General features: G+C 36.1%; 1 protein-coding gene and 1 long non-coding RNA gene across 3 annotated transcripts; one reads left to right on the top strand and one right to left on the bottom strand.

The window, feature by feature from the left end:
• The first annotated feature begins 65 nt into the window (after nt 1-65).
• On the top strand, nt 66-24,703 carry glu (gluon). Of its 2 annotated transcripts, XM_053764376.2 has the most exons (24): nt 66-848; nt 1,127-1,318; nt 5,935-6,111; nt 13,128-13,232; nt 13,741-13,928; nt 14,185-14,325; nt 14,692-14,860; nt 15,178-15,290; nt 15,517-15,729; nt 16,056-16,178; nt 16,580-16,697; nt 17,118-17,320; nt 17,906-18,090; nt 18,329-18,455; nt 18,785-18,926; nt 19,355-19,483; nt 20,166-20,323; nt 20,631-20,769; nt 21,242-21,421; nt 21,915-22,097; nt 22,498-22,627; nt 23,018-23,135; nt 23,650-23,833; nt 24,116-24,703. In XM_053764376.2, exons 1-24 carry the CDS (start codon nt 549-551, stop codon nt 24,272-24,274), a joined length of 3,876 nt encoding a protein of 1,291 aa, XP_053620351.1. In that variant the 5' UTR covers nt 66-548; the 3' UTR covers nt 24,275-24,703. The 2 variants fall into 2 exon arrangements, with proteins under 2 accessions (XP_053620351.1, XP_053620352.1); XM_053764377.2 differs by lacking the exons at nt 66-848; nt 1,127-1,318 and adding an exon at nt 5,334-5,416.
• LOC128680902 (uncharacterized) lies at nt 1,313-4,144 on the bottom strand. Its single transcript, XR_010370242.1, has 3 exons — nt 4,001-4,144; nt 2,564-3,656; nt 1,313-2,281 (listed from the first exon to the last, which is right to left on the bottom strand). It is a non-coding gene; the product is annotated as an uncharacterized LOC128680902 (long non-coding RNA).
• Nucleotides 24,704-25,377: the final 674 nt, after the last annotated feature.

Genomic DNA, 25,377 nt, shown 5'->3' with positions numbered 1-25,377 from the left:
GGACCGAAACCAAATAAGTCCAGAACTATGCTTATATTTTTTTGGCAGAAACCTGAACGTTGTGTATTGTTAAATGGACGATAACGATATCTAGAATCAAATGCGGATTTATAAGTCAAAATGTTGAATTAGTAGGTGAAATATGGCTTTACTAAGTACTTATTAGTAAGCCATGTTTCTGAGATCTAGAAACTTCAATATTTGTATGGCAGACCCTTTATATATGAGAATTCTTGGTTTGCGAAAAGTTAGCAAAAGAGATAATTTTTTGACAAGTGACAACGGAAAAATTTCTAGTTGTTTTCTAGGCCAACAGTCGCTGCTCTAAATAATTAAAAAATAACTTAAACTGACTGCGTCAACGACAACTGTCACTATCACTTCAAAAGCTATAAAACTACAACAAACCGCGGTTTTGATTTGGAAACGGTTTGTTTATAATAATTTATTTTGCCATTATCCTGATTTATTTATCCTGACCCTGAACAACATAAGTGTTCTAAACGTTGTGCATCGTTTTTTATATTCACATATCTGCAAGTAAAAATATGCAGAAAACAAAAAAGAAGAGAGGAGACGAAGAGCCGATGGAAGTGGAGGAGGGCCCTGCACCATCACAAAACGGGGGATCTCAAAAATCTGATGAAAACAACGCAATGAACGGTGACATTGATCATATTTCTGACGACGACGAAGGTGGAGTGCGTATTGGAGATATTTATATACCACCAGCGCCTAAGCCAGCGCTAACATTCGATGCTACTGGTCCCAGGCTTCTCATTACTCACATTGTTAATGAGAATTTTAAAAGTTACGCAGGCGTGCAGACTTTGGGGCCTTTCCATAAGGTATGTAATTAGAACAAAATGGTAAGACTTATATTTTTGACATGAATATTTTACATATTTAAAATTATCTTATGTACTAGCTTCTTGTTTGAGCTAACTAGCATATTTATAATTCATATTCTACATTACTAAGGTTCTGCTCATTATGTCAAGTAATACACACAACAACTTCTTGGGCCTAAGCTCAATTTTAGAACAATTTCTAGTTATTTAAATATTTTTTAGATTTCTATCTAACACATTGTATTGTTTCTAGTAATGCTCTTATATCTTTGCAGAGTTTCACAGCCATAATTGGCCCCAACGGCAGTGGCAAGAGTAATGTTATCGACTCCATGCTGTTTGTGTTTGGCTATCGAGCCACAAAGATCCGTTCCAAGAAGATTTCTGTGTTAATTCACTCCTCGAGCAAGTTCCCTCACATCAATAGTGCCAGTGTTGCAGTACATTTCTGTCAGATTATAGATGGGGTGAGTTCCCTGTTTTTACAAGCTTTTTTCTTTTTTAAAATAATAAATCATTAATTATTCTCTCCACTTACTAATAATTTACAAAATTTGTTTAGGGTAGGTACAAAACTTACATAAATGCGGAGAGAACTGGTGTCTGAGATAGGTAGGTAAGACCTCCTGTATTACAGGTCACCAGGCTCACTCCTCGCCATGATCGAAAATGCACAAGTACACAATGACACCAGTAGTAGAATAATAAAGAGAGGAAAACGAAATAGAAAGATATGAGTAGTTAAAATTAAATGATAAACCGTAGTGGGTGGATGTATGTGTAAGTGTTTTGTTTGTGTGTGGGGAAGCTGTGATATAATTGTGATAATTGTGAGGTAATGGGGTTATGAAGGGAGGGTTGTGAAATAATTTGTATAAGATGTTCAGTAGAATCGTAGTCAAGAGATAGTAACCACTTAATTATTCAGTTTCACTTGTCCTGATGTTCTGTAATCAAATCTTGCAAGTTAAATTTACCAACTCCAGCTTGTCCAGCATTGAAATTTTCTAGTCACAGTTCCCATTATGCATTATTATGATAAGCATGACCTGATGAGAGCTAAAGCCCGAAATAAAAACACAAAAAATGTTTTTTTTTTTAAATCCTCAAATTATATAAGCAACAAATTTCAATGCACCACTATTCAGGCACAGTGCGTACATTATCGCAGCTTCCATAAAACATGACTTCCAAATCCCGATACACAACATCACATTCCATCACACATTTGTTTCTGTACGTTCTCCAATTACTAGCGCACACTGGACCACTTGTGTCATCTGGGCAATAGCAGAAAAAATTTGTATAAAAATGTGCTGGAATGGCAACATTGTCATCATAGTCTGGATCAAAGGGACTCTCTCCACTTTTGAATTCCGGGCTATCTTCCCCATTGTATATATGTTGACACAGTCCATTGGAGATAGTTACTGCAAAGGTATATGGACATATCAATATACTGTTTTTAAGACACAGAAACAGTAGACACCAAGATAAAGCGAAGCGTTTTATGCCAGCTTCACACTATCATGCATGAACATTGTGTAGTTTGTATGAGTGCTTTTATGCTTTTATTTACTGCAATTTATGCCGAATCTGTCAGTAAGTTCGATGGAGTCGGAATTAGACGAGATGTAAATATCGTGAGGGTGATTTACTTCAAAAACGATCTATTTCAGCATTCATGTGTAAATCAATAATTTTAAACTTACACATCAGCAATAAAATTACTCTCTTCATGGTCGATGGTTGAAATATTTATATTTCTCTTTTAATCTTTCATCAAATAATTTTATCGCCACATCCTATTTACACAAATTCATTTCCAGTACTCATTTTTCGATAAGTAATGTTTTATCGGTAATAAGTACAAAAATCCTATTAATATGGACATGCTAACATGTAGAATTATACATGCATAATATGCATGTAATGTACCATACGGTGGTAAAATCAATTACGTTTACAACACAGAAACTGTTATAACTCTGCTAAGCCATGTATACCTTACCAGTTATGTGATATTCTAAATTTATTAATTCTTTGGCCAAAAATATAATAAAATACATCAATTTGCTTACATCATACTTGTCATATGTATAAAAAACATTTGAACAATGTGTAAAGGGCACATTTATTGAGAAATAAATAATATATATGGATATACATATTAGTTGCAGGTGGTCTAAACTGAGGTCAGTATAGACGGCACTATGTGGACACAGGATCATAAACTGTGCTGGTACTGTGCAGGATATTAATTGTTGTTTGTCCAGGGTATTGTGCTTCCCGTTGGCCTAGGGTATCCTACAGGAAGAACGAACCCTGGTAAATTTGGTCTATAGCCAGGGTGTCCTACAGGAATTATGAAACTTGGGATATTTGGTCTATAGCCAGGGTATCCTACAGGAATGACGAAGCCTGGAGTATCTGGACGGTAGCCTGGGTATCCAGCAGGTATAACATACCCTGTAGCTGTTGGCGTGGAGTCAGGGTATCCGTTGTTTGGCCAGGGTACAGCGTTTCCTGAAGTGGTTGGTTTTACGGGGATGACGAAGGCCGGGGTAACAGGTCTGTAGCCGGGGTGTCCAACGGGTATGACGAATCCTGTGGCCGTTGGCGTAGTATCAGGGTATACGTCAGTATTAGGCCAGGATCTTGTGGCGGCCGGCGTGTCAGGGTTTCCATTTGACCAGGGTATAGAGCTTCTTGATTCAGTTGCCGTGGCTACAGGAGATGAGGGCACATCGAGTTGCGTAGGAGTCGGCGCTTCCGCTTGCTTTGATAGACCGAACAACCCGAAAACTGAATGAAATGACAATTATTTGTGTAACCTATTTTTTTTTAGAAGCTTTTATTTAATTTGCAAAGTATGTCCGTATTTCTATTCGGGTGGAATCTTGCTACTCAATTTTGAAACCGATAGAACATAAATTATTAATATCCATCCTTCGTTATAGCATAATTTGCCATCTTTATCTAGCCTGTGAATGTTGTGTCCCACTGCTGGGCAAAGGCCTCCCCCATTTTTTTAAGTTAGAAATCACCCGTTAAGACATCAATTTCGTAAAAAGTTTCTGCGAATTTAATTTGATGTAAATGAGTATTTATTTTATTTATTACTCGTATGATATTTTAAGTCTACTTACGTGATATAATTATTAACTTCATAGTTAACGTATTTTATACATATATAAAATACGTAGTTATAGTATAATCTTCTTCAATGTAGGTAATCCAGGACTCACTATGTGTTTCAATGGTTACAATAATTTATAACTTTGGAGTGTGTGTCAAAACACCGTTGTAAATCAAATAAGTGTATCAGTAATGGTTGTAAACCCTTAACGAAATTAAAAATATATATTTAAACAAGTTGCGCTCCGGGGCTTCGCTTCCATTTGGATTTCGGAATAAAAAGTATCCTTCAGATTTAAAATTCTTTTTTCAACTTAGGATGATAAAAATTTACTTAAAACTAAGACTACTGCCGACTTCCAAAGCGCAGGTGAAGAAGAAGCGGCGCAACAAACTTCACTGCAGCCTTTTCTTCAACTGGATCTTACAAGTATATATAACAACTATGTGGACGAATGTAATGTCATAATTAAAATAACAAAAAACTTGCCGATCATGGTTGCCGATACAATAAGTTATTCATTCGGCATGTGTCTTTCGGCTGTAGCGTGTAGCCGGCATTTAATTTTTCGTGATTTATCAACATTTGTACCACTCACATATACATGAAAACTTTTGCATTTATAATATTATTTATTATAAGTTATATTAGTGGGATGTGATGTACATATTCAGGTCGTCACGGTCGCTCGAAATATGTTACTCATAAACATTTATTTCATTTGAACATATTCGTCACATCTGAAATACAATTAAAATAATAATTGTATTCGTGTCACATGAGCTTGTACTCCAATTCGGTTGCACTCGGGGCAGTGACGCCAGCTTAAAAAATAATTATACAATTTTGAAGATTCCAATTTTGCAACCAGCCGCCTGTCTAACGTCACCTCCTTGGGAATGCTAATGTTGCCTAAACAAAGGCTGTGTCCCTTAGTTGCCTAACATTCAATTCACGAGAAAATACGAAGTGTTCTATTCTATTATATAGCCATACAATAAAATAAGTTTTATCAAAATTCGTCAGTTTTATCAAAATTCGTCCAGTCGGAACTACCTAATTCCGAAGTTTAACGTGTACAAACAAACAGATATATAATACAGACTGGTTAACAGCTTTTTAATGTATTAATTAAAATAGGTTTACATGTTTTTATACTACGCTGGCCGCCTAGAATCTAAAAAGAAATTAGTGAAAATGTGCGTTCCAGATTCAAATATTTTTCTTTTGTTGACAATTGATTTCTATATTAGGATGAATTCAGAGCTATGTAATGTTATTTTATATTTTAAATAATAATTAGTCTCGCTTACAAATACCAACGTCGCTGTTTTATTTTACACAATCACAAGCAATCCAGCAAGAATAACTTAAATACACACCAATATTTACTGCATGGGCTCGCAGAGGATTTATTCAAGTATTGGTATTATACAACAGACTGAAATTTATTTTCCAAAATTTTATTCCATTACTATTTCTACATATAGCTTTAAATTTTTACAAACATTAATAAGTAAATGTACAGACACATTTATATTGTTTTTAACCCCCGACGCAAAAAGAGGGTGTTATAAGTTTAACTTCTGTGTCGTCGTAGCTCCCAAACGGATGAACCGATTTTCGTTTTTTTTTTGTGTCGTAGATAATTTTATCCCGAGTGTTCTTAACCATGTTTCATGAAAATCCATTTAGTCGTTCAAAAGTTGTAGCGAAATGAATATTGTAAGTCGGGGGCTTTTTAATTTGTCTAACAAATAAACTTGTATTATATATATTGTCTTGGATGTTTGTCTATATATGTATTTGTTATAAAATTTAGTATCGTTGAGTTAGTATCCCATAACACAAGTCTCAAACTTACTTTGGGGCGAACTCATTCTGTGTGATTTGTCCTAATACATTTATTTATTTATTATTTATTGAGAACTTTCATCTATCCAGGAGGGCGAGGAGTTCACAGTGGTCCCCAACAGCGAGATAGTGGTGACCCGCACCGCATTCAAGGACAACTCGTCCTGCTACACGCTGAACAACCGCCGGGTGCAGTTCAAGGAGGTGGCCAGGATGTTGAGGTCGCACGGCATTGACCTGGATCACAATAGATTCCTTATTTTGCAGGTAATGCTTGTTTTAGGGCTTCCGTACAAAATAAAAAACGGATCCCTTATAGGATCACTTGTGTGTTTGTCTGTCCGTCCGTCTGTCTGTAGCTAATTTGCTCCGAGTCTACCACCACCATCACAATCTATTACCCTGTTACAAATGACAACATCTTATCAACAATAAATAGTCAGTAATATTTAAAAAAGATAAAATACTATATTGCACATATGAGTTACATACGAGTAGTATACATAAGTACAAAATTTATCACACATCTATACAATTATTATAAAGAGGTAAGTCTTTGTGAGTTTGTATGTTTGAAGCGGGTAATCTCCGAAACTACTGAACCGATTTCAAAAATTCTTTCACCATTAGAAAGGTAGGTACATTATCCAAGATTGCTATAGGCTATATTTTATCTCAAACATCCCACGGGAGCGAAGCCCCGGGCAACATCTAGTAACTTATATGATGATTTAGATAAAGTGCGCAAGATGTGGCCTTACCGCTGTTAAGGATTTTTTCCAGGCAACCTTTTGGGACGTAATATTAGTAAGGGCTGTGTTGATGTCGATAAGATTGACTCTTCGTTGTGGGGATTATTTTAAATAATAATTACGTACGATCTCAATGACTGTTTATTTGCAACTAAAATATCATCGACTCTCAAGTGGACTGTATAACATAAGTATAGTAATAGATTGACGATTCTAACTTGGACATTCCGCCCACCAAGAACCCTAGTTCTTTAATTAACAATATGTATCAAGCAACTAACTCACTCGGTAGCCTACAGATGCCTACCTCTCAATACAACTCATATCAAACATAAACCTATAGAAACTTAACAAAACAAAAAATCTGAACAAACCCAATGAATTTAAAAGAAACAAAATGTGGTCGATAAACAAGTAATTGCCGCCCACCGTCACTATATCTAACTTAAGAGCAACAATGATTCACATACATGACCCAATAATTGCAAAACAATTCAACCGTAATAACAAAAACTTCAAAATATGATAACAAGCAAAATTACAAAATATAATTTATTTAGTTATGACACAAAGTTTACTCACTGGACGTTTAAGTACACCTGATTTACATTTAACAGAAACAACTCGTGTAATCAGATCAGGTCCTGGATGTTTATCTATAATTTTACCTAAAATCCATTTAGCAGGAGGAATGTTGTCTTCCTTTAACAATACAATGTCTCCAATCTCAAACTCAGTACAATTTTTATTCCATTTATGTCTTACATTAAGATTAACCAGATATTCCTTGTACCATCTATTCCAAAAATCAGATACAATTTTTTGCGTTAAGCGCCATCTGTCTAAACCAGTAATATTATGTTTTGTGTAGTCGTCATCCGCTATATTTAATAATGGTTCACCTACCAAAAAGTGACCTGGTGTCAAGGGTAGAGGATCGTTTGGGTCGTCACTTAATAAAGATATTGGACGCGAATTTAGACATGCTTCCACTTGCGCCAGGACAGTAACCATCTCCTCATATGTAAGCGTACAATTCCCGACTACTTTATGCAGATGGGTCTTTGTGCTGCGCACAGAGGATTCCCATAAACCTCCGAAATTCGGGGCATGGGGAGGGATATAATGCCACGTCGTCCGAAACAACGTAAGCTGAGCAGCTATCTCTTCAGGCACTCGTGACTTAGCCCTGTCAAACATTTCTCGCATTTTTCTATCAGCACCAACGAAATTAGTGCCATTGTCACTATATAAATCCTGACAATGGCCTCTGCGAGCTGTAAAACGCCTAAAGGCTGCGATAAAGCCCTTTGACGTCAAATCTGTAACTGCCTCTAAATGCACAGCTCGGGTTACCATGCACACAAATAAACAGATGTACCCCTTGTAGGCCTTTGCACCGCGACCTGGTGAAAATCTAATATTTATTGGACCGCAATAGTCTACTCCAGCCGATTTGAATGGTTTACTCGGTTTTACTCTCGCCTTCGGTAACAAACCCATCAAGGGAGTACTATTTCTGTTCGAGTACCTCACACAAATGACACATTCTCTAAATACTTTCTTAACTCGCTCCTTTCCTCGTAAAATCCAATACTTAGTTCTAAGATAATTAAGCATGAGTTGTGGCCCACCATGTTTAGTGTTATGATGAGCATCCAAAATTAAAAGCATAGTAAAATGATTTTTACCAGGCATAATTATTGGATGTCGTATATCATAACATGCTTCCGACTGAGTTATACGTCCAGAAACTCTAAGTACTCCTTTTTGGTCCAAAAAAGGGCAAAGAGTGCGGAGCTTACTCCTTTTAGGCACATAACCTGAAGTCTTCAACTGCTTTATCTCTTTCTCAAATTCTAATTCCTGTACCAGTTTAATGCATACTAATAGTGTCATATTCATTTCCTCAACAGTTATAAATTTCGAAATTTTATCTCTCACATTTTTTGATATTTTAAAATTCATTACTCTTCGACAATAAGACACTACTTTCAACAATCTCATTAACGACGAAAATCTTGACCAAATACATTCGTTTTTATCAGAATTAGATAAAGCAATAAAAGACCTTACTCTCTCTTCTTCATGTGTATCTTCGACTATCGTGCCAAACTCTATTTGATTACTTGTCAACCATTTTGGTCCCCTTAACCAGAGTGGGTGATCTATCAACTCCTTGGGTGACAACCCTCTCGAAGCGCAGTCTGCAGGGTTCGACTCTGTAGGCACGTGGCTCCACTGCCCAACGTCCATTATATTCAAAATAGTGGACACCCGGTTACTTACAAAAGTTGTCCAACGCGATGATCCTCCTTTGAGCCAAGCCAAAACGATGGTGGAGTCCGTCCACCCATGCAAGTCTTCCTTAGGTATACTCATTACCTGTGAAACCTCTAAAATAAGTTTAGCTGCTAAAGCTGCTGCCGCCAACTCCAGTCTCGGGATCGAGATCTCCTTTTGAACAGGAGCTACTTTCGTCTTCCCTGTCACAAGGTGTACATATATTGTTTCCTTTGCCTCGTCAACGACTCGCATATATACAACGGCAGCAAAGGCTGATCTCGATGCGTCTGAGAAGACGTGCAATTCCGTTTTGGTTCCTCGTGTTACATTCAACCATCTCGGTAATGCATAATGTTTTAAATCATTTAAACTACTTCTGTAAGCAACCCACTGTTTAAGTAGTTCTTCTGTCAAACTATCATCCCACTGCAGACCTGATTGCCACAAACGCTGAATAAATATTTTTGCAACAACCACCACTGGTGCGATCCAACCTAATGGGTCGTATAACTTTGCTACATCAGAAAGTACTTGCCTTTTCGTGACAGGTTCCTTACACTCAGGTAAATTCACTACATACTCGAAATTATCAGTCTCTCTACTCCAACTCACTCCAAGAATTTTAATCGATTTATTTAACTTAATGGCATCTGATGTCTCATATTCACTCAATCTGTCCATTTTCTGTAGCAAACTCTCACTATTACTGTTCCACTTCTGAAGTTCAAACCCTCCTAGTTTCAATAATTTTTTCATCTCATCATATATTCTCAACGCTTCAGCTTCATCTTCTGCACCACTAATAAGAACATCCATATAGTAGTCCTGCTTAGTTACTCTAGCTGCTATTGGATACTTATCTTGCTCTAATTCTGCTAATCTTTGCAAAGATTTTACTGCTAAGTACGGCGCACAGGCTGTCCCGAAAGTTAGTCTGAGCAATTTGTAATCTTGTATAGGCTCTGATCCGTCAGCTGCGAATCTCCAAACCATTCGCTGGAATTCAGTATCCTCCTCGGCGACACAAACCATCCTATACATTTTCACAATGTCCGCGATGATACATACCTTGTGGTTTCTCCATCTTATCAAAATATGTCTAAGATCCTGCTGCAACTTTGGCCCGATGAGCAGATCATCGTTTAATGCCACATTGTTTGTACCCTTACTCGAAGCATCAAAAACCACTCGTACTTTTGTAGTCTCCTTATCCTCTCGAACCACAGCATGGTGTGGTAGATAAACCGCCTTGTTATTTTCTCGCTCGTTCTCTGTAATTAGTCTCATGTGATTCATACACAAATACTCACTCATCACTTTGTTGTATTCTTGTCTCAATTGTGGATTTTTGTGTAATTTTCTCTCTAAAATCTCTAACCTCTTTACGCATATATCTCTAGAATTGCCATATTGACATTTAGGATCATTTGAAGAAAATGGCAATTTTACTACAACTCTCCCTTCTTCATCTCTTATCGTTGTAGCATTAAAAATCTCCTCGCATAATTTATCCTCCCTTGTCATCTCCTTTTGTAGCATGTTAGGTTCATCTTCCATTTCCCAAAACCTTTTTAGCAATTCATCCTCTCCAACCTGTATGTGTAAGCTATTAATATCCACATGTACCTGCTGCTCAGTTTCACGTAACGCCCTTCCCGATAAAACCCAGCCAAAGATAGTATTCTGGGCTATAATACCATCAGGATTTTTTAACATTCCATCTAACAGTGACTCTGCATACACTTCTGCTCCTAAAAGGATATCGATTTTACCTGGAATGGTATATGTAGGATCTGCTAAAGGCAGACTATCAATCTCTGACCACACTGGTTTGCTAACTTTGCATGCTGGAAGCAATGAAGTAAGTGAAGGTAAAACGTACGCATTGACATATATAGTTTGATGGCTATGACGTGATTCAAGGCGCAGTGAAACCGAATGTTTAATATTTGTACGACTATCTCCTAACCCTGACACCCAACCACTTACAGATTTACGTTTAAGACCAAGTAATTGAGCCGTAGCCTCTGTCAAGAAGGATGCCTGAGACCCTTGATCAAGTAAAGCTCGTATAACATATTTGCAACCATTAGTTGACAATACCTTAACTCTAGCCGTTGCCAGAAGCACCCTGTCTGGCTGAAGACCTCCTCTGGAAAACGCTACTGTAATTTGTGGGTCACCTCGTAATGAATTCGCTCCCTCTTGGCCACTGGATGACGCCGTCGCTGTAGCGCCGCTCGCTGGTACTATTGCCGCATCCAGATGGGTTCCTCGCTCCTCCTTCTCAAAATGTAACATCGTGTGGTGTTTCCTTCCACATTTTCTACAATTAGATTGCCGACATTTTATCACTGTGTGCGTAGGTGATAAGCAATTGAAACACAGGCGACCATTCTGTACAAAATCCTGTCGTGCTCTTGGCGACATTATTTCGAATTGTTTGCAGTGATAAATGTAATGATTTTCATTGCATTTTGCACATTCAATCTCCTTACTTTTCTGTTTGCTTGCAATAGCAGTATGGAAAGTCTTTGCCTTGGCCGCAGGTTTAGTTGGTGAAGGGCGTGTGCACGTGGTATCGATCATCTCGAGTGCCCTGAATCTAGACTCCAAAAAATCTCTTAGTTGTTCCCAACTAGGCAACTCATCACCAATAATATTTAGATGCTGTTCCCATAGTTTCACAGACTCCGAATCCAGTTTAGAAATCACTAAAAATATTATTATTGTGTCCCATGATGTGATGTTGATGCCCATATTTTGCAATGATTTCAAACAAGATGAGGTATTATCCACCAACTGCTTGATTGCTAAGGAGGATTCAGAATTAATTTTCCTAGGCGCGAACAAATTCTTCATAACCGCATTACAGTTATATCTCTTATTGTTGTATCGTCGTACCAATTGTTTCCAAGCCTCCTCATAATTTGCATCGGTTGTTGAAAAGTTACGCAACAAATCTCTTGCCTCTCCAGATAAATTTCCTTTTAAATAGTGTAATTTTTGTACGTGCGTAATATTCTTGTTGTTATGTATAAGGGATAAGAAAATATCATAAAATGTTTGCCAATCTTGGTACGCTCCAGAGAAAGTAGGTAAAATCAGACGCGGCAGTTTGATTGCGTCATTACTGTTACTGCGCTCGCCAGCCACCGTTGACGTGGAAGTCGACGGTAGGAACGACTCTAAAGCTTCCCGCAACGTGGTTTTGTATTGAACATACAAATCTTCATATTCGTTATAAACGCCGTTTGTAAAATATGCCTCGTTTCTATCTTTTGATGCATTTAATATCACTTGCTTATGTCCTTCCTTAAAATCCATAAATTTTTGATCTAACATCTCTAATCTGGTTTCTACATACGATTTCTTAATCCTTTCTTTAGGAGATTTTCTATAATTCTTCTCAGCTCGTTGCAAATTACTTAAATACTCCATTTGAATAGCTACAAGCGCCTCCATTGTATAGGTATAATAAAAACTCACTCCCTCGATATAATACCCACAACGACTTCGTAGGCAATCCAGGTATCCTAAGTTAATCTCCTTAATAACTCATAGAACAATGTACGAAATTACTCAGTTTTTGTAAAGTCTCGAAGCTCAACTCACTCACTCACTATAACGTCCACAAAATCTCGTACCGAAAGTCAGGAAATCAATTAAAACACCAAAGTTTTTATCACTCCAATTGAATAAAATAACACGTCATTTAATTTGCTTTGAAACTGCACCGCGTAGCACTACTCGTAGGCCTTCGTAGGCTGCTCGACCGGTTTCTTATCTTTCGTAGGCTCGTCGCAAGTCCGATGCTCGTCCACTGATCCGGTTCGATTAAGGACCATATGTTGATGTCGATAAGATTGACTCTTCGTTGTGGGGATTATTTTAAATAATAATTACGTACGATCTCAATGACTGTTTATTTGCAACTAAAATATCATCGACTCTCAAGTGGACTGTATAACATAAGTATTGCTAGGTACATCTTAATAGATTGACGATTCTAACTTGGACAGGCTGTTTATATTAAAGTATCTGATAGTCTATATGTGACATATCGAACAGATGGCGTTAAAAATGTATTTCACAAGTGTTTGGATACGGATAATTGGCCAATCACATCAGACTGACTTTATCTATAACAGTTAGTTTTCTGTCAGTTTACAATATAATATCAGAAAGTGATGTAATAGAACCTGATGGTCCTATGAATAGTTATTAAACGTGATATGGTTTCAGGGCGAGGTGGAGCAGATAGCGATGATGAAGCCCAAAGCGCAGACTGAACACGAGTCAGGCATGCTCGAATATCTGGAGGACATCATCGGCACGTCTAGATATAAGGTAAATCTATATATACAAAACAAGACACTGAATGACTGACTGACATATCAAAGCACAGCCCAAACCGCTGGGTTTTCAGACACAGAAACTTCTAATTTAGCACGTAGGCTAAAAAATCCTTCAGTGCACCCTAGACCACATCCTTATGTGGTCTAGAAAGGATTTTTCAAAATTCATCCTCTAAGGGGGCAAAAAGGGGTTTCAAAGTTTGTATGGGGAAACCAGATTAGTTAAAGTGTCTAAATATTTCATTGAAGGGAATATTAGCAGCATAGAATAGATGCAATTAATTTTAATTTGACTTGTCATTTATTTTATTTTATTTATAACTCGCATATGAATTGAAATCTGATATAAATGATTATTATTATTATTATATATTTATCTTGTTTCTAAGTCTCCTAAGCACTTTCTTGGGGAATTTTACTGTTTACGCGGGTTTGTATTATAAAATTATTACTGTTTACGCGGGCAAAAGCTAGTTTTAAAATTAAATAAACAAAATCAGGAACCAATAGAGAAGCTGTCAGTCAAAGTGGAGGAATACACAGAGATGCGAAAGGAGAAGTTAAATAGAGTGCGCCTGGTGGAACAAGAGAAGCAGAAGCTGGAGCAGCCAATGAGAGAAGCGGTGGAACAGATGAACCTGACCAACACTATGCTGCGGACTAGGAATATGCTGCTGCAGAAGTATATGTAAGTAAACTCAGTTTTTTCCTACAGGTCTTAACGTAAACAATTTTACAATGTCTCAGTATACATTAAAATGGACTAAATAGTAACCACAATTGTTAAATGTTTTACTTTAGAATAGGTTTGAGTTGTTACAATAAGTACTGTGAAGATTGTTTACAGAAAACTCGTAAGAAAAAAAGTAGTGTATTTTTCATCTTCTTTTTCGAATGTGTTAATCGAACCGGTAACCGGTAATTTAAAATAATTGTAATTTCAGACACGAAACAAACAAAATAATCGACAACAAGGAAAAGGAAATGGACGAATTGAAACAGAACTTGAACGCAATAGACGAAAAGTTGAACAAGATCAAAGATGAGTTGCATGAGAAAACTACTGTACTCAAAAATGGCACACAGTAAGTTCTGTCATACTTTAACATATTTTTAGATGATTTCCTCTCTCATTATTGGCTGTGACGCCCCGAAGCCATAGGTCTTATTCACCTGCGCTTTGGAAGTCGGCAGTAGACTCAGTTTTAAGTAACATTTTGACGTCAATTAGTGATGTATATCATTTTAAATAAAGAATTTTGACTTTGAAATATTAGTGGTGATACTAATATTTCAAAGAAATTATATTAGAAAATATGTATATTATTATTTTGGGACTAACTCGATCTGTGTGGTTACTCTTTTTTTTAACTTATTTCGTCCCACTGCTGGGCAAAGGAATGATGAAGGAATGGGATTTTTATTTTATGTATATAAAATAATCTCTCCAGAAAATATGACGACCTTCAAAAACAGAAGGACGAGATATCGGAGAAGTTGCAGCAGTATAAGAAGCAAACAGTCTCAGTAGTAGCGGACACCACTCAGGGGAATAAGAAGAAGAAGAATTTGCAGCAATTGCTGGCGCAGGAGAAGGGGAAACTTGTTGACTTAGAGCTGGTATGCTATATAACTTTGTTATATAAAAAATTTGGAATCATCTAAGTATTGGTCCCAAATGGATTATTTCGGCATTTCTTCTCAATGTGGTTCCGAAACGCTAGTAGTTTGAGAATAAATATTAAATATAAAATTCCTATGTACGTCCAATTTCTAAAAAATGTTTTGGTTTTGAAAAAAATGATTTCTTATAAAATATTTTTTTCAGAACGGTTTTCGAGAAATACTTCAATTTCAAAATGTATCTAGTCATAATTAGCTTTTCATCGTCTTCTTTTTATAAAAAATCTAATTTTCAACCACATCTTTCTTTTTAGGTGCCCGATAAAAACAAGCGAGAAATCGAAGAGTGTGAGAAACTGCTAGAGAAACACGAGAAGAACAAGAAACAAGCTGAAGAAGAGCTAGAAACTGTCATGGCGGGTGTTAGGTAAGAAATGTTAATTGTATCGTTATTATCGAATGTGAATAAATATCGAGAAGAATATTTCGGCCGTTAATATCGCCTCAAACTCGTCTGATATTGGTTGCGAGATAGCACCACTTAAATTTTAATTTAATTTATAGTACTAGGTAGTACTATGTAATTTAAAATTTGACGTAAAAAAGTGTTTGCAAAGGTCTAAGTTCTGAATTGTTTTTTTTAACATTTTTAGGTCCAAAACCCAAGGTCTGCAAGAGACCAAAGACAGACTACAAGCCAAACTAATTGACTTGAAGAAGATAGTGGACGAGGCGAATAAGCAGTACAAGTTGGCGGAATCAGAACTGAAAATATACTTGAGCACAGAACAGAAGGAGAGTGAGAAGTTAGAAAAGATAAAGGAGGCGTATGAGAAGGCGCAGAGTGATTTGGAAGATAAGAAAGCGTGAGTTGATTTTTGTTTATGTACATAAACATAAATTTTTCGAACATAGATTTTACACTATTAAAATATTTTCAACTACAATCACAGCTGATGACCATAAATGATGTAAGTTTACTTATTTTTTTAATATATATTTTTTAATTTTACAATGGCTGAACAAGCTCTATATTTGTTAAACATTTACTATTATGTGTACCCTCTTCAAAATTAAATATTAATTTATTCACTATTTCATTTTGACTTTTCACTTCCTGGGGTTTAAAGTGTGTTTTAACTTTTTTTTATGAATAACTGGTTAAGTAAATATTATTATTGTTTATGTTCAGGTTACAAGAAGAGTTATCAACCACGGTGCCTTTAAAAGAGAAACAGTTGCAAGAGATCCAGACCAAACTGCAGACTTTGAAGAAAGAGGAGGCCACGGTGTCGAGTGAAGCCAGATCGTTGAGGTATGTTTCGACATCATTACAAAATCATCAACATCAAATTTAGTTTCATTTGGCTGGCAACACTAGGCGTTTATCATCCAATATCGAACATGTAATTTTGGAAAGCTTCTAATTTATTAGTGACAGAAATTCAGTTTATATAAACATTTTTTAGATGCGAAAAGTTTTTAATAAAATAATTTGACGAAAATGTTCGAAATTTGTCATCTTAATATATTTATAATATTTCGAAATTGTGCTTGATTTTACATGGAAACAAATTCATTGTATATTTTCCGTGGTAGATGAAAATTAAAAATATTCATTATATACATTGTAAATTAGAATAAGTTAAACGTTTCACTGTTGTTTATTACCCAAAATAGATTTTAAATAGAAATGTTTTATAATAATTCTAACAGAGCTCAGTTAGAAGAATCGAGACAAGCAATGAGCGCGAACAAATCCAGAGGCAGAGTTCTAGACGCGCTCATGAAGGAGAAACAGCGAGGCAACTTGCCCGGAGTGTTTGGAAGATTGGTGAGTCTATTTTATGATCTAATTGAAAATAATAACGTGAAATGACAGCAGCTACTCATTCACTCGCGTGATCGACTTGGTCTAGCTAGGGATCCGAGCTCACTTTTCTTTGGCGGATGGGTAAACCTAGCCTTCCATTCCAGCAGTATTTAATGTACATCTTATTAGTATCATTATACTAAAACTCTGTAGTTACAGATTTATATATTACTTATGTACAGTCAACAACACATCAACCTACCCGAATTCATTGCAAACTCGCCACTATTACCGCGCCATAGGTTCTAGCAGGGTAACTTGATGTGTTGTTGACTGTACTATATTATTTAATTTTCTTGGTCCAAACATTTATATTTTACTGACATTAAATGCCAGCAATAAATCTTAAATTGAACGACTCGATTCTAAATCTTCCTCCAGGGAGACCTCGGTGGTATAGACGCGAAATACGACGTCGCAATATCCACCTGTTGTGGCCCTTTGGACAACATAGTGTGTGACACTGTGGAGACCGCCCAGGCTTGTGTGGAGTTCCTCAAGCGTCACGACATAGGACGAGCCACTTTCATAGCGCTCGACAAGCAGCAGCATCTGAAGCAATATTACGAGAGGAATGTTACGTAGTAAGTACTTTAAATGATATGCTGTGTGACGCAGTGGACATTAGCCAGGCTTTGTGGAGTTCCACAGCGTTTATTTTTGTAATGTCTCCTTATAACCGACTCCTTCCTATACCTCTATTTTCGTATTAATCTTTTGAATTTAAACTTAATGAAGTAGATATTCTAAGTACCTCTATTTCTATATTTAACATAATGAAGAAACGATTTTCGTATACCAATATGGTTAGACATGTAGAAATCTATAAATACATATAACATCTATATATGTTTACAAAATAAATATATGATTCATTAAATTCGTATTCACCTTTATCCAACAAGACAATATATAGATATATATGTAACTAATATTATAAATGCGAAAGTCTGTCTGTCTGTTTATTTATCTAATTCGCTTTTACGGCTAAACCGCGAGACCAATTTTGATGAAATTTGGTATGCATGTAGTTAAAGACCCCTGTTCAAACAGGCACATTTTTTTGTTCAATAATCAATCCCCTTATTACTATAAGGGGCGGTGAAAGTTTGTATGAAAATCGTGTCTGTTCCGCATACGCTAGTTAACAATATAAATAACATTTTCAGTCCAGAAAACGCGCCTCGTCTATTCGACCTGGTCAAACTAAAAGATTTACGAGTCCAACCGGCGTTCTACTTCGCATTGCGCGACACACTAGTCGCGAACGATCTAGAACAAGCGACGCGGATATCGTACGGAACCACCAGATATAGGGTGGTCACTCTCAAGGGCGACGTCATTGAGATTGCCGGTAAGTTTTATCCTACTAATATTATAAATGCGAAAGTTTGTGAAGAGGATGTATGTGTTTATGTTTGTTACTCTTTTATGAAAAATCTCCTGAACGGATTGTTATGAAATTTGGTACACGGGTAGAATAGAACCTGGAATTACACATAGGGTACTTTTTATCTTGAAATTCCTACGAGGGCGAACCTCCGGGGCGCAGCTAGCCTATACTACACATGAATGTGGTCCCGACCCCGCAGGCACGATGTCGGGCGGCGGCCGCAGCGCCGCGCGCGGGCGCCTGTGCAGCGCCGGCGCCGGCGGCGGCGGCCGGGACCCCGCGCTGCTGCAGGACAAGGAAAACAAACTTAACAGCTTGGAGATGAGGTACTAAAATTATCGTCTTGAAGAACAGATGCTTATTTTACGGTTATTACATTAAATATAATTTATTTATTTATTTATAGCCAGAGTCAAAGTTGAAGCAGAAATTGGATGACCAGATACAATTTGACAAATGTTTCACGTCAAATTTTAAATTACACAATATTTATCGAAAAAGTTTCGAATTACTGGCATTTCGGTAACAAAAGTTGTGTGACAATACGCGGGACCGAAGCAGACGCGTGGGCTAAGCGGTTCCGGAAAAAGCAACTAAAAATTTGAAGAAATGCTTTGTATTTGAATAATATATATTGAGCATGTATTAATTTCAGGCTAACGGAGCTTCGCAATGAACAAGTCAACTTAGAAGATTCGGTGGTGTCACTACAGAGGAGCACTCGCGAAGGAAAGACTACATTACATAAGCTAAATGTGGAACTCAACAGCCTGACTGAACAACTGCCTGTTTTAAAGGTACTAGTATATTAATGTATTTCAAACTTTTTTAAAGGGTTAAAGCCCTTTTGGAAAGCCCTAAATCAAATCAAATATATTTAATTTAGTACACAGTATAATAATAACTTTTGAAAATTAAACAAAAAAATAAGCGATATTCCAAATATGTAGTCGTCAAGAGACGATATTGAATTAATCCCATTCCTGATTTATGAGACATACAGTCTTTGATGATGTTGAAATTAATCTGTGTAGCAGTGGTTCGTGATTCGAAATACTACTAGTTTGGAAATAGTAAAAATTGTTTGTAGCTTTGGTAAATATTGTTTAATTTAGAATATGACGTGAAAAGTGCCAGAAAGTGACATAACACACATTAGCTTTACTTTTAACCATTAAATAAATCGAAAAAAAAAATAACGAAATTACTTTTTGCATTTCCATAGAACCAAATAAAGCATCAAGAAGTCAAGGCCTCGTCGAGCAAAGTGGACTCGAAACATAAAGCGAAGTTGGAAGCCGCTTTGAAAATAGCGGAGGAAAAACTGGACAACGCTAAACACGACGCTGGCGAGGTAATCATAATGGTTTAGTCGATATATGCTTTTTCAATTTTATCATTTTCAATTTTAAGGAGCTGACAACCAACATTCTGTAATGAATAGGCACTTAAGAAGTCGATGTACAAACGTATCAATATGAAATAAACAAATTCGCGTTTTATTTGGCGCAAATCCACGATCATATAGGTATAAAGAACTTATAATAAGAAATTTACATTTCACTTAAAATGATATAAATATAGTAAGGCTTCATTAAAACATATTGATAAAACACAAATTAATTATATGGTACTGGTTTTTTTTTTAAATACATTTATGCGTATGCTTGTTCTTAGTTCATTAACTTGTAGTACAGCTGTGCTCATATGTTTTTAAAAAAATATTTTTTCCGATATTCTACGATTCCGACCGAATGCTTAAACTATTATTTTAATAAATCTAACTTTTGTACATAAATATCATAAAATCTAACATACAATATAACTAAAGCCCAAAAAATATACACACAATCTTAGAATTAAATACATACTTTAATCCCTAGAACTGAATATGGAAAAAAGACTGCATTCGGTCGGAATCGAAGAATATCAGAAAAAATATTTTTTAAAAAGATATGATAAGATTGTGTATTTTTACTCAAAATACCTAAATAAACGTAGTTCAGTTGGCATTCGATATGATGTTTTTATTTTAGGTAGAAAAAGAGGTTCACGGCGTGGACGCACAAATATCTGCGGTGGCGGGCGGCAAAGTCAAGGATTTACAGAAAAACGTCGATGAGCTGACCAAAAAAATCGATAAAGTCTCCACTGAGATCACAAAGTTGCGCGTCGCTATTAACACCAGCATAAGGTAGAATTTGCTGTGCCATGTTTTGTTTTCATTTCTAGTGTTAATTATAGAGGTCTTTCCCGATGTTTGTCTGTAATCAAGTCTGAAACAAATTTTAAAGGTTTATTTTTAGGCTTCGAGACGTCATGACCGTGAATGACACCACGGGAAGATGAGAGAGATAATTTATTATAAAAATACGAAATTAAATTATAACGAAATAAATGATGAACAGATGTGACTGCCTTTTTGGCCAAAAAGCAATATGTGAATTAATAGTGCTTATTGCGGATTTTGAATTTAATTTTTAAAATTAAACTAATTTCAGGAACGCGAAGAAGTCCAAAGACAAGATAAACCTAATGGAAGCTGATTTGTCGGAGACGGAGAAGAATTTGGAGAATCTGAACAATCAGAAGAAACAGCTCACTCTTGACACTGCGCAGCTGCAGAAGAAATTTGATGAGGTATTTAGAATTCATGTTGTTTCCTAACAAAATAGTGAGAATTTCGTATCTCACTATACTGACTGCTTCTTGATGTATCAAGAAGCAGTCGTAGATAAAAACAATTTACAGTAAAATAAATATGCTTGCTTTTATTGTCGTCATTATTAAATTCAACACGTGAAAAATATCATGACCGTGCAGTTAACCGTTGTGAAAATTCGCTCGTCAGGAGCCGATCCTGTAGTGCACACATAATAATGTATTGTCATCTAAAAATACAACGTAAAACCAATCAATCCTGGACCGATTTTGATGAATGTATGCATGACTCAAATTTTTTTATTCAAATTGATTTCAAAAATCAATCTCCGAATGACTACTATAGGGGGGGGTGAAAGTTTGTATGAAATTAATGTCTGAGCCGCTTTCGCGGAGAAAATCACGCGGGCGAAGCCGCGGGCACAATTTATAATAATATCTTTGTTTGCAGCTAGAGGAGCAAATAAACGAAGGTATTGGTGAGTTCTCGGAACTAAAGCAGGAGATAGCGAAACTGCAGAGCAAGGAGAATAAGATCAAGAGTGAGCGGTTGGAGGCCAACAACGCCGTGGACAAGATGAGCAAGACCATACTGGACTGTCGGAGCAAGGCGCCCATGTGGGACAAGGAGGTGAGATTTCATATAAGCTCATTTTATCCATACCATTAGGCTGGAAATCTGCACACTACTTCGGCTTTTTTCGAAATTATGCTATATTAGATAAAGGATTTTATTAGAATTATTATTTTTATTTGCACTCACATAGCATTCTCTGTACGAGCTAATGATTCACTGTTAAATAATCCTTTACTTAATGTGTATGCAATAAAGTTTAAACAAATGACTGTTTTAATCTTATAATAATTATTTGAACGTTAACTTACGTTTTTATTTTTATGCACAGTATCGCTTTGTACTTTATAAAGCGCCATTGCCTATCAGATTTTTTGACAAAGTACGGATATCTTAAGATCTAGGGTTGATTCACCTCAATACTTAATTTCACTAACTGTTTAAAATTGGCCTTACCGTTTTAGCGTGCAGAAGTAACAAACATACTCATAAACTTTCGCCTGGGATTAATGATTAAAAGAAATACCTTAAAAATGAGAAATAATTTCAGCTGAAGACCCTGAAGCTAGAAGATCCAGGTTTAGACGGTATACCCGGCATAGAGCGGCCGTCGCCGCTAGACAAACACACAGCAGAAGAGTTAGAGGAGTCTTCGGTAGAAGAGCTGCGGAACAGACTGGCGGCGCAGAAGACGCGGCTGGGAGATGCCAAACCCAACATACAGGCTATACAGGTCAGTCGGCTGTGCTGCCGCCGAAATTATGAGCTGGCTGATAGGCAACAATAGTATTCTTAAAGAGTGTTGAGTGTGTCACTTCAAAATTTTTAATTTTTTACTCCGTCTTAAAAATCTGAAACCAGTTTTAAAGTAGAATGCCACTTAATAATAATGACTTCGCCGTAGTTCAATAAAGATAAGAAAATATCCAGATATATTTATAAATATTATGTTGTCACAGAAATTCAAATCCCCTGTGTTTTTAGTCAATAAAGTTTATTATTTACCTTTATCTAAATAAATAACCACAATAAAAAATATGCATGCTTTTGACATAATATATATTTTTTAAATTTAAAAAATGGTTTCCAGCAAAAATAGGCTTTTTAAAAACGTTTTTGTACCTTTTTACCAGGACTATAAAACGAAAGAGGAGTTATATATAAAGCGCGCAGCAGAACTAGACGAGATCACCACAAAGAGGAACGAGATGCGGGCGCTCTACGACCAGCTGAGGAAGAAGCGCACCACTGACTTCTTGTGCGGTTAGTATTCTAACTAATATTATAAATGCGAACGTAAGTTTGTTACCTCTTCACGCTCTACTCGTATCTACTCAATCTTCTTGAAATTTTGCATACAATATAGTTTGAAGTATGGAGAAGGACATAGGGTACCTTTCATCCCGGAATAATACTGTACCCGTGAGAAATTCACGCGGCCGAAGCGCGAGCAAAAGCTAGTTATCATATAAATATAAAATGTAAATATATTTTGGCACCTAAATACCGTCCGTGAAATTGAGATAAGCCTTTTTGTAGGTATTTCTGCTCCAATTCAAATTTCTTTATTCCATATAGGTATTTGTTTAGGGAATTGTTATTTTTTTAAATGAAAATCTATGAACTTCACGTATCGTTCATGTTTTCTGTCAGGTTTCAACACGATAACGAGTAAACTGAAGGAGATGTACCAAATGATCACTTTGGGAGGCGACGCCGAATTAGAATTAGTCGATTCGTTAGATCCTTTCACAGAGGGCATCATATTTAGGTAAGGATTTATTACATACTATGTTTTTCTATGATTTCCTGATTATGTTGTCCATTGCTACATACATACACTATCGCCAAACAATTGGTCACTTCCCAACTAGTCAAATAACGTAGTCCTAATGTCAAAAACTCATGTCATGTGCTATGACGTCACGATTTTTAGAGTCAAAATGCTATCCTACTGTGACGAAAACAAAATAATAGTGAATTACGTAATTTAAATAATTATATTTTTAATAAAATTTGTTTAGTCAATTTGATATTTATGGTAAACGTTGTATACCTGTCAACGGTGTTTACATTAGAACTTAATTTTATGTGTTTCGTGTCCAATATTTTATGTAAATACTGTTGGCGTAACTTAATAAATAAATAAATAAATATAGAACTGACCAATTAAAGTGAAATTTAATTATTGTGTTTGTTTATTTAAATAAATTTATCTAATTTTTTTTTACCATTCATAATGAGAAGTGGAAAACTTAATTTTCATAAACGATATTCCGTCGTAGCGTCCGTCCCCCGAACAAATCGTGGAAGAACATATCTAACTTGTCCGGAGGCGAGAAGACTCTATCGTCTCTAGCGCTCGTGTTCGCGCTACATTACTACAAGCCCACGCCGCTCTACGTCATGGACGAGATCGACGCGGCTCTAGATTTCAAGAACGTCTCTATTGTGGCTAATTATATTAAGGTGCGTATCAATGTTTTTTTCCACAGGGAGTTTTTATCGTAATGGGGACAACGGGTAGTAATTTGAGTTATTTCATTAAATTCTCGTTGTCCCCTTTAACGGGGATTGCGTATGGGGACAAGGGGAAGTAAATTTAATTAAAATTAATTATTATTTCTTTAAATATTTAATTAAATTTGATTTTATTAAAATGTGTCTCAAATACATTGCATTTGTTAAATGTTAAATCAAAAATCAACATTTATTTATTTGCTTTAAATAAATAGCAATTTTATTCAACAGGAGCGCACGCGAAACGCGCAGTTCATAATAATATCCCTGCGATACAACATGTTTGAAGTCTCCAACAGACTGGTCGGCATCTACAAGACAGAGGACTGCACAAAGTCTGTTACCATAGAGAATAAAGTGCCTGAACACGTCAATGATGTCGCTGGTTAATATGGTGTTTAGGGTTCTGTAGTTCAAGAGGTAAAAACCCTTATGGGATAACTTCGTTGTCCGTCTGTTTATCAAAATCCTATTTTTCAGGAGGTTGAAATGTATATTAAAAGCTCTGATCTAAGATTAGACGATCACAGTTGTGAAATGGAAACTCGTTTTGCATGAGTAGGGCGGCCTTCCACTATTTTGATCAAATTGTTGGAAAAATCTCACATCACACGTACTAACCAGATATAGTAAATATATAGTAAAACTCGACCAAACGGCCAAATTGGGTAATTTGGCCAAAGAAACTTTACAGTGGAACACCACCGTTAGGTAAATTTTCTGTAATTAAGTGAACTATTTTTGTACTTCGTTGAATGATTAGAAGTGTTAAGGTTCTGTGATAAGGATGTATTTTAAACAATAAAATATTACAGAAATTTTTGTTATTTAGCTTAAGACAAAATCCTTAGATTAGACGTGGAATCTTCACACAGCAGACAAATTAAAAATATATATTTTTGGCTATTAAAAACCCTATAGAAGCACATCATATACATATAGCACACATACATATAAGCTAACTACAGTTTTAATTTATGTAAAAGAAACACCGTACTACCATTATTCTGTCTGTTAGGTACGGTTATTTTTCTTTTTCGTTAATCTGTGGTCTGATAAGATGATTTTTGTTGAAAAAAAGGAAGAAGTGAGCCTACATAGTGACTCATATCAAATGAACTCTCAGAAGGTCATTGCACGATATTAATTAATACGATAAATGATGAGCATATAAAGATAATACGTTTCAATGTTTTCCTTAGTTGTCTACGTCTTTACATCAAGATTTTCATAGAGTTCTAGCACGAAGTGTTCGTAGGAATCTTCGTGAGGTAGTGCGACCCCAGATTTAAGTAGTTTACTTTATCCTTCAGATTTAAGCAGTTACTTTATCCTTCAGATTTAAGCAGTTACTTTATCCTTCAGATTTAAGCAGTTACTTTATCCTTCAGATTTAAGCAGTTACTTTATCCTTCAGATTTAAGCAGTTACTTTGTCCTTCTTGACGTAACCAGCATCTTTGATTTAAATTCTCATTACACTGAGAGTTTGTT

This window comes from Plodia interpunctella, chromosome 25 (genome assembly GCF_027563975.2).
Source record: "Plodia interpunctella isolate USDA-ARS_2022_Savannah chromosome 25, ilPloInte3.2, whole genome shotgun sequence".
Classification (NCBI taxonomy): Eukaryota; Metazoa; Arthropoda; class Insecta; order Lepidoptera; family Pyralidae; genus Plodia; species Plodia interpunctella.
The sequence above is the reverse complement of the archived record's forward strand: the minus strand, read 5'-3'. Positions and strand labels throughout refer to the sequence as shown.